This window comes from Cucurbita moschata, unplaced genomic scaffold (assembly GCF_002738365.1).
Source record: "Cucurbita moschata cultivar Rifu unplaced genomic scaffold, Cmos_1.0 Cmo_Scf00040, whole genome shotgun sequence".
NCBI classification, from domain to species: Eukaryota; Viridiplantae; Streptophyta; class Magnoliopsida; order Cucurbitales; family Cucurbitaceae; genus Cucurbita; species Cucurbita moschata.
In genome coordinates this window covers 232,710-242,594 of record NW_019268556.1, presented here as the reverse complement: position 1 = coordinate 242,594, position 9,885 = coordinate 232,710, and the positions used below count along the sequence as shown (strand labels likewise).

General features: G+C 36.9%; 2 protein-coding genes across 3 annotated transcripts in view; one reads left to right on the top strand and one right to left on the bottom strand.

The window, feature by feature from the left end:
* Positions 1 to 2,848, top strand: part of LOC111432763 (regulator of nonsense transcripts UPF3-like) — a 7,483-nt gene extending 4,635 nt beyond the window's left edge. The window contains exons 8-13 of the mRNA XM_023069702.1: positions 471 to 529; positions 709 to 1,204; positions 1,381 to 1,473; positions 1,577 to 1,689; positions 1,781 to 1,833; positions 2,197 to 2,848. Of these exons, the coding sequence (XP_022925470.1) occupies positions 471 to 529; positions 709 to 1,204; positions 1,381 to 1,473; positions 1,577 to 1,689; positions 1,781 to 1,819 (800 nt within the window). The 3' untranslated portion in view covers positions 1,820 to 1,833; positions 2,197 to 2,848. The remainder of the gene's footprint in view (positions 1 to 470; positions 530 to 708; positions 1,205 to 1,380; positions 1,474 to 1,576; positions 1,690 to 1,780; positions 1,834 to 2,196) is intronic.
* A 99-nt stretch (positions 2,849 to 2,947) lies between these two features.
* LOC111432764 (putative methylesterase 12, chloroplastic) lies at positions 2,948 to 5,885 on the bottom strand. Of its 2 annotated transcripts, none has more exons than XM_023069704.1 (6): positions 5,377 to 5,885; positions 4,705 to 4,755; positions 4,384 to 4,623; positions 4,145 to 4,288; positions 3,928 to 4,062; positions 2,948 to 3,368 (listed from the first exon to the last, which is right to left on the bottom strand). In XM_023069704.1, the coding sequence occupies exons 1-6, from the start codon at positions 5,620 to 5,622 to the stop codon at positions 3,096 to 3,098; spliced, it is 1,089 nt and encodes a 362-aa protein (XP_022925472.1). In that variant the 5' UTR covers positions 5,623 to 5,885; the 3' UTR covers positions 2,948 to 3,095. The 2 variants fall into 2 exon arrangements, with proteins under 2 accessions (XP_022925472.1, XP_022925471.1); XM_023069703.1 differs by having other exon boundaries at positions 4,705 to 4,761; positions 5,377 to 5,883.
* Between the last annotated feature and the right edge of the window lie 4,000 nt (positions 5,886 to 9,885).

Here is a 9,885-nt window from a genome sequence, read left to right as displayed (position 1 = left end):
TTTTTTTTTTTTTTTTTTTTTTTTTTTTTTTGGAAGAGTTCTCACAATCATTTTATATTTTTTCCCATTTCAAATTACCCTGAGCCCAGTAGTAATGTTCTTGTAATTTTCACTTTCCTCTTGATTAATAATTGTTTTCTTGTTTCTTTCTTGGATTCTGCCATATTGTGCTGTTGCAGATTGCAGGATTGTAATATTTGAACATGCATTTTAATATACGCATTATTAAGTTACCTTAAACACTTGGAAGTGATATATTTGAGGGATGGTAGGGAAAAGGAAAAAGGAAAAAGGAAAACAAGGTTGTTCATTAGATAGTGCACATTGTCTGAAATTTTGAAATATGTTCTTTCCCTGCATGGGACTTTGCTACACATTTGTTTCTTTTAATTTATCAATATGCTCTACATGTTTATAATTAACTTGCAGTCTAGAATTTGAAGCCTTTGTTTCATATGTATCTGTAACAGCTGACTCTGGAAAGAAAAAAATTCTGCTTCTCAAGGGGAAAGAGCGAGATATATCTCATGTACGTTTCTTTAGTTCTCTCGACTAATTATTCATTTCCAACTTTGTTACTCGCTTTAGAATTATTAATTTGTGTATCAATTGTCACCCAAGGCTGATTTTGGAGGGCACAAATTCTATTCTCTTGCCTCAAATTTTGACACTTGCTTATCTATTTCTTGGATAATGATACATTTGCAGGTTTCTGATGGTATGCTACAGTTGCAGAGCGCGACATCTTCTGGGACTTCTCCTGCTAGTGCATCAAAACATAATCAGAGGCGTGAGGCTAGTGGAAGCATGATCAGAAGCATTCTTTTAAATAATGAATCACGTCATGGACAGACTTCATCAGGAGCTCCATCTCATCAAAAAATTCAGATCCTGAACTCAGACAATGGGAAGCGACTACCTCGTTCCATTAATGCTCGATCTGGGTCTAATGATATGTCCAGTAATGAACCAAATCCATCTGGTTTGGAAGGGGATGGAAAAAGGCCTTCAGATGGTAAACCTAGTAAGAAGGAACTTCATGGCCTGGGTAGTCTTAGCGAGAAGCAAGAAAAACGAATAAGAAACAAAGATAGACCTGATCGTGGTGTGTGGGCGCCACGTAGTCGTTCAGATGCTTCAGTCTCACAACTTGAGGAATCCTCTGTTGCACAATCTAGCCATTTGCTTTCTGACTCAGTTGAAGGTACTACTATTATAATGCTTTGGAGACGATGAGGTGCATATATATACAATCATATTATTGAAGTATCGGACCTTGATCATTGTGTCAAATCATACTGCTTGATATGAGCTAAATGATTTATATAGACTCTGTTTCACGAGAAATTATAACCCAATATATATTTTATGCATTTACAGCATACCGTGGGGAAATGAAAGAAGATATTCATGTAAGCAGGACTGGGGATGTTACAACTACTGTGAGTGGACGTAGCAGTTCAGTGGAAAATGGTTGTACTTCCTCACGAACGCTTCTTACGTTCACTTATTTTAGGAAACTTTAAAAGTACTTTCTACTTTTCGTTTAATCTAAAACATGTTGTGCTTTCTTTAGGTTCTGTTAGACATGGTGGACGTCGTGGGGCTGGGCATGTCATGAAGGATGATGGGTCATCGAACCCAAATGAAGGGAAGCCGTCTAAAAGAGGTGTTGTCAGTGGTCATGAGGTTCGCTTCTGCATCCATGCTAGTGATTGTATCTCTCGTGTTACATGATCACTTCTTTTTCAGAAACTCATTATCTTTGATGCCTATGCAGAAACAAGTATGGGTTCAGAAGTCATCTTCAGGTTCTTAACATATTTAAATCATGTGAGTCTTTTGCATATTAGCAATTTTTTATCTCCTTTATGATACGAGCAAGACTGTTTTAAGAGGTTTTTGTTCCCAGAGATGTCCAACCGAACGACAAAGCAGTGTCTAAATTAACTAAAGATTCTGGTTTAAAGTAACCATAGCACATGTTTGAATCCATCCATCGTGCCAACATTTTGCTAATATAATTAAGAGGTTATTGCTTATATTGCTTAGATTCATCGCCTTCCTCACTGCTGCCATGCATTCTCCTTGAATTCATCTGATATCTGCATATAATTAACATATTGGCTGGATTTTGTGTGCTGTTTTATTTATTGTTCTCTATTGGATCGTGACGATGTGTATGCTATCGAACAGATAATGGCATCCAGACAGGACTATGGTTCCTCAAACTTCCAGGGGGAATATCTCCATTCTGAGGACTTAATGCACATCCTCAGAAGGCATCATCATGTAAAATGGAGATATGCCCTGGAAGCAGTTGGTAACAGTAATAGGTTTCATGAACTGGATCGCAAGATGCAATTGTTTCGTATACGGGTGGTTACAAAACACAGAAGTGTTCTCTGGTTGAAGACCGAATATGCGTTCTATGGATTTCTGGATTTACAAAATCGAAGTTTTTTTGGTTGAAGACCAATATGGTTTGTGGATTTTGGTTTGGTATGATCTGATTTTTTTGCCCAAACATACCAAGTGTGACACTGCTTCACCTGGAGGAACGTGCTGGTATATACATACGTGGCTTGCGTGACACGAGATCAAAGCCAAGAGGGAGATTCATTCTAACTTTCCCTTTGCTTGATGTTTTGGTCATAATGCTATGTTTCTTTTCCCTTAGGAGCTTGAAATATAGAAAGTACCTAGTAGTACTCTGCTTACCATAATCTCACTGGGGGTGGTTAGTACACAATTGTACTTGATTCTTTGCGTGGGGCTGTGAATCAGAATCATCAGACTTAATACTCTTTCATGTCGTATATGAAGAATGTGATGGATGATTATGATATATGTGGACTAATATATCACTTTTATTTACTTTCCTTTGTGTTTGTTTGGTCATTTCTGGATAAGAACCTCGTGTTCTTTGGTTTCTGATATTCATTCATAGCACAAATCCATGATTTTATTATGCCCTGTGATCTTTTTTGGTTCTGCTATATAAATAATAAACTTACAAAATCAAATCAAGGGAACAAAAAAGCTTTGTTTTGTTCTTTCTATGAGACAGATTGAGAGAGTGAGAAGCCTAGAGTTTATGGTATTTGAGCAATTTCCAGGAGGATCTTGTGGAGTGATTGTGGCTTAGAGAAAAAAGGGCAATGATCACTGCCTTTGATCTTGAAAACTCTTTCAGGTGGGTTCTCCCTGACCAGCTTTTCTTGTATATCAGGTGAGAGTGCGTGATCATCGAGCGTTTGAACGAAGAATCGACGCCCGGTTCCGTAGTTTTCAGGGGACAGTGAGAGTTTCTCCATGACTGGACCCAATGGGAAGGGTCTCATTGAAACCATTGCCAAAGCCACATCCTGCATTCCCACCAACCATATGGCTCTTTAGCTCATCTTCATATATATTTACACAACTCAGAAGCATAAAACAAACTTCAACAAGTTTTCTATGGAAAAGTTTGGTTCCTAGTACTCTAAAGTAGAAAAAAACTATGCGTAGGATCCTAAACCAAACTCGGAGCTCTGAACACACCTAGCTCTGATATTTCACTAGTATTCTAAAGCAGAAGAAACTATGAGTGCATACGAAAGGATCCTGAACATCATCTAGCTTTGATACTTCACTAGTATTCTAAAGCAGAAGAAACTACGAGTGCATACGAGAGGATTCTAAACCAAACTTGGAGCTCATGAACATCACCTAGCTCTGAAACTTCATTAGTACTCTAAAGCAAAAGAAACTAAAGGATCCTAAACCAAACTCGAAGCTCATAAACATCACCTATCTCTGATACTTCACTAGTACTCTAAAGTAGAAGAAACTACCAATAGGATCCTAAACTAAACTCGGAGCCTATGAATGTATACGAAAGGATCCTAAATCAAACTCGATTTAAAGCCAAGGTGAGAAAAGTACCTTGGTAGGAGATTGATTGAAGTACAACCCCTTCATCTGTTCTTTCTCAAACATGAATCCTGTAGGCTGTTCATCTTTTCCATTCCCATAGATCAAAAACTTCGAGCCTTTCATAAAAATCTCTTCAGATCCAAGCTGCAAAACAGTTTATATCATCAGTATGAACAACAGAGAGCTTCTGAAACTCAAAGAAAGCAACGTTCCATATTTGAAATACCTCTTCCATGAACACATCAAAAGGTCTCTGCCCATCACCCACCATCGTTGCACAAATGTAAACTGCTTTCGATACTTTGTTTGAGAAATGTTCCAAAGCATAAGAAACACAAGCACCTCCACTACTGTGCCCAACTAGAACAACCTTCAAAATACCAAGTTTTGTTAACTTTAATTAGCAGAATGAGCGGATAAAGTACTCTGTTGGAAGGCCTTGTAGCTCTGATACTTCACTAATACCTTTTCGTTGTCAGGAAGGCCTTGTAGATACTCAATCAATGGCTTTGAGTACTCAACTAGAGTATCCACCTTGTTTGTATCTGTTAGATCAATACCAGAGCCTTTGAGATCAATGGCTATTGGAGACAATCCGACTTCCTCCAGTAGAGAAATTGTCTTGTACCAACACCAAGCTCCAAACCCTTCACCATGAACTAAAACAAATTTCTTTTCCTTTACGTTTTCAAGAAAATCTAGTGCCTGCAAAATGATATGAATTGGTGAGATGATTAGTGATAAAGTAGCAGAATCTGATAACAGGTGGACATTTCTAAGCCTCACCTGCAGATTTGCTTCACCTGAAGTCACCTCTGCTCTCGAATCTCTCTTGCTCTGATTCCAAGAGGAAGAAAAGAAAATCGTGTTAATGCAATAGATCCTTCATTTCTTCAAACGGAACAAGCAGAGATAGAATCAGACCAATTTCCTAAATGCTTTTCTGAGTATTCCTCAATGTCCCGGCTATTCACCGAACATGAGATCCTTTCATTCTATAAGATCCATTCGTTCGTTCTCTTTTCTCTAATAGATGGTCAGAACTTCATATAGGTTCGAATCAAACCATAGGTCACGAGGTCTAGAACTCATTAAGATCCTACTCATTGATTACACTTCATAGTTCTTCCTTTATTACTTTCTATTCATGGATTTGGTAGACGTTTCATAATTTACATCACATGGTAGATTCTGACATCTATAATTAAGCACACCAGAGATCATTCATTCATTCTCCTCATACTGATTAAAAGAACAGAGTAATGATAGCCAGAAAAGGTCAACCACAAAGGAAAAAGAAACTATTTAAAGCTGGAAAGTAGACTCACAAAGATTATAAAATATGAACAATTCTAAAAGGCAATCCGCCATGAAATCAAACAGAGCTTAATCATGATAACCCACTTTTTCTTGATCCAAATATAAACAAACAAACAAACAAACAAAATGAAGACCCACCTGCTTCCCATTACAAAATGGATCGGATAGATTATGTCTTCGAGAACTTGTCGACCCAATTCGTTTCGAAGTGGATCCATCAAACCTTTGAGACAATTGAAGCTGTTGCAGAGCCAACGAGAGTGCTTGCTTCTGCAAAAACTCTTCCTCGCTCTGCAACTTCCTCTGAGACCGACCCATTCTCTTGCTTCTTGATCCAATCTCTTTCACATCCTTCTTTGACTTGCAAATAAGGCTGTTACCCATTATTCAGAACCTGATTCTGAACAAAACCCACAATTTTTTTTACTCAAAACGATAAGAAATCGAAGAAATCTCATGAAAAACGAAGGTTAAGGCGAGGAATTAGGGGTTCTGTTCATCGCGGTATTGTCAAGAGTTTAGTAAGCGGGAGTGGGTGAGAGTAAGGAAGGAAGAAAAGGGTCGTGCCGCGGAGTTGGGGCTTCCAAACTTGCAAGACTTTTAATGATGAATCCGTGTGTTAAGAATGAGAACCGGAGGAAAGTGACAGATATCGGAACAGAGGACTTTCAATTCCGTTTCTGTTTCTTATTCTTAACATGGTATCAGAACAAAAGAAGAGAAAGAACGGAAGAAAAGTGACAGAGATCGGAATAGAGGACTTTCAATCCCATTTTTGTTTCTCCTTCTTAACATGGTATCAGAGCAGGAGAAGACGGAGAACAAAAGAAAAGTGATGGATATCAAAACGGAGGACTTTCAATCCCGCTTCTGTTTCTCATTCTTGACATAGAATCAGAGTAAAAGAAGAGGAAGAACAGTAGAAAAGTGGCAAAGATCGGAATAGAGGACTTTCAATCTCACTTCTGGTATCATAGCAGAAGAGGAAGAAGAACAGACAAAAAAAAAAAAGTAGAGGAGTTTCAATTTCGCTTATGTTTCTCATTCTTAACATGGTATTAGAGCAGGAGAAGAGAAAGAAAAGTGACAGAGATGAGAATAGAGGATTTTCAATTCCACTTCTGATTCTCATTATTTAACACCGTGTGAAATATGAAAAAAAAAACTTTATTTAACACCGTGTGAAATATGAAAAAAAAACTGAAAAAAAACAACTCATGTTTACAAATCGCCTCGTGATATTTATGACTGATTTGACTCGACTCGAGAATGATAAATAATTTTGGAAAGAGATTGGAAATGGGGAAGGTTTTGAAAACAGAAAATTTGTAGTTGAAAAACTTGATGGAGAATTAAAAAGGGTGATAATGGAAGAAAGGTTGTCTACTTTTTAAAGCAAAGCAGCATTTTCAATCAATTCTCATTGATTTTGGCGGTTGCTGTGGAAACGAACAATACACCAAATTTATGACTCAACATTTCATTTTCTAGTGCTTTGAAATATAGGTCATTTTGCAAGGTGATTTTTTTTTATCGGGTCAACCTGATCAACTTGACAATAGGGTTATAATCCAATATGGTAATTCCAGTCAACTAAATCTAAGAATTTTCTTAAACGCTTTAGATATATAAATTTCCGGTTCACAAATGCTAAAATCTCCGATTCAAATTGGTTTCATTTCAAACGATTAGAATTCTCGAGAATTTGGTTAACAACTTTATTGAATAATAAGATCTTTAGTACTAAATATCTAAAAACCTCAAAACGATAAGTAATCACCATTTCCAATGTCGGGATCTTAGCCATATTAATAAGATCCTCAAATGTCGAACAAAGGACTCCAAAAGAAAAAGTCGAAGGCAGAGTAAAAAATGACTAAGACTCCAAAAGAAAAAAGAGTCGAGCCTCGATTAAGGGGAAGCGTACTTTGTTCAAGGGGAGGTGTTGGATGAAAGTCATTTCAGGAATGATCGTGAGTTTATAATAAAAGAATATTATTTCAATTGGTAGGAGGCTTTTGGGGATTACCAAAAACCTCAAAAATAAGAAAAAATTTTAAAATTCAAATCATTCCACAAGCAAAATTAATAACCTCAAATCGTTTAGGCATGCAACTTGAGCACAGAGGGCAGAGTAAGAGTAACCAGTTCATCCACACCACTTTGGTGGTAATTGCTCGTGTGCATAAAGGTGTTTCATGGCTCATTAGTCCTCTCTTCCATGGCCTTGCACAATCTTTTCACACCTAAAAGGAGTGGGTTTTCATTTCACCGGCGTTTATGTCCGATGGGGTAAACCGTTCGTATTCTGTTGCTTTCATTCTATATTTCACCTTTCCTTTTCTTACATGTGAGCTTATGACAAATAGCCGTGTGGGGGTACGTATGGGGTTATTCGTGGTTCATTGGGTGTCTTAAAACGAGAGGCGGGGTTCAGTTTGTCTTCGCTAGTTTGCATTCGTTGGAAAATTACGATGACCATTCGATCTCTCTCTCTTACTCGTGATTCCTCTCTTGCAGGTGTGTGTTGTGAGGAGCGAGTAAGTGTGATTTCATTTGGTGTACCCCTAGTGTCTGGGAGGGAACGTGGGTTGTGAGCACGAGAATTCTGGTGCTTGCGCGTTTTCTGACAATCGCACAACTTTTTTTTTTTTTGAATCCTTACTTGTCACTTGTTAATATTTGATATTTTGTTTAGGTTACTCGGGTCATTAGTCTAATTAACTCAAAATTTTGAATTAGTCTAAAAGATTTTTTCTATCGGACCGCGGGAATATTTCAACCGTTCAAATAATTTCATAATTTCATTTTTGTTCTTCCATTTATAACAACTACCTATTTATTACACCACGTGTTTAAGAAATTGGCGTGGCTTAAAGAAAATTATGGTGTCCCTCATTAATGTCCTCCAACTCCTATCCATTAAGGATCCTTAGGGCCACAATGAATGGCAATTGGAGGCATATCACACCAATCATGCCCACAATTATTTCAGGTGCCACCACTAGGTTTTTGAGCCAAGTTGTTTATATCTTGTTCGTCTTTCGTACGTATAAAGGTATGCTCGAGTTGGATTGAACTATGAATTTATTTAAGTTAAGTTGTGTTTGTTAGATGAACACGACTCTCCACACTGGTATGATATTGTCCACTTTGAGCATAAGCTCTCGTGGCTTTGCTTTGGGTCTCGTAGCAATGGAGATAATATTCTTTGATTATAAACCCATGATCATTCTCTAAATTAGTCGATATGGGACTTTCATCCAACACCTCCCCTCGAACAAAGTACGCCTTGCCTTAATCGAAGCTCGACTCCTTTTCTTTTGGAGGCTTAGTCATTTTTTACTATGTCTTTGACTTTTTCTTTTGGAGTCTTTTGTTCGACGTTTGAGCATTCTATTGACATGACTAAGTTTAGGGCATGACTTTGATACCATGTTAGATGAATAGCTATGATACTATGTTAGAATGAGGAACATAAGTGGGATTGAAAGTCCAACCGTGTTTAAATAAATGAAAATTTTATGGGTTCGATTGTTTCTTGAGCTTACCAAACTCATCCGAATTTTGTTAACTTTATAAAATATATTTTTACTTACGATCAATTATATATACATATATTTATTTTATTTTTATTCAATTTCATAATTATTTTTTTTTATGGGTTATTCTCCAACATCTATAAAAAATAATTTTTAATTATTTGAAAGGCAATGGTTCAAAATAGATATTCAAATTGAGTCTAGGCTTAATTAAAGATTTGAAAATAAATAGACAGAAGTTTTACCATATTTTTATTAAAAATAAAAATTCAAATAAACAACCCAAACTAACCCAAATAAAAATAATTACCGTGGTTTTAGTTGAAAAATTTACAACTAAAACAATTGAGTTGAGTTTAAAAAATGTAGAGTATATTACATAACTTTTTATTGAAATGATATATTCAATAATGTACGGTGGGGACGATACCAAGTATATACTTGCAAACAACTAAATATATCGAGTGTGTAGGTGATATAATTCCGAATGGGTTGGAATAGTTATGAAATGACATGGGTAAATAAAATATTTATACTCTATTCACAACAACAAAGGAAATTGAATAGCATAAGTGGGTAAGGTCTTTAGTTCAAAGGATCTCTCCTTTCTACTTCATTTATTTGTTTCAGTATATTTCGATCGTGGGTCATATCCAACATTTGGTATCAAAGCTAGGATGTCGAAATAAATGTTGTCACCGCATAAATTCATCGGAGGAGATATGACGACGATAAAGAGCAAAAAGGAGGGGAGTGTAACACTGTAGTATCCATTACTCATGAAGAGTAACTGCGCAGCATGGTCGACAAAGATGTGTGTTAACTTACACGCACAAGGTGTATGGGATGTCATTGAGCATAGTGACATTGAGGAGCATGAGGAAAGAATGACTCTTGCCTCCATCAACCAAGCAATCTCGGAGGACGTCCTTCTCATGTTAGCAGAGAAGGACTCAAAAAAGTAGTGTAAGAGACGCTGCAAACAATGCATGTAGGTGTGGAACGTGTCAAGAAAGCAAAGGTTCAGACCTTGAAGAGTGAGTTTGAGATTATCCTCATGAAGGATAGTGAGTCAATTGACGCCATCATCAGCAACATTTGTTCG

Excerpts from the sequence above, each read along its gene's own strand:
- LOC111432764 (XM_023069703.1), bottom strand. The coding sequence starts at position 5,622 with ATGGGTAACAGCCTTATTTGCAAGTCAAAGAAGGATGTGAAAGAGATT. Across the intron at positions 4,624-4,704 it reads CAGGTGAAGCAAATCTGCAG|GCACTAGATTTTCTTGAAAA; the intron begins GTGAGGCTTAGA and ends ATCATTTTGCAG. Across the intron at positions 4,289-4,383 it reads GCCTTCCTGACAACGAAAAG|GTTGTTCTAGTTGGGCACAG; the intron begins GTATTAGTGAAG and ends GGTATTTTGAAG.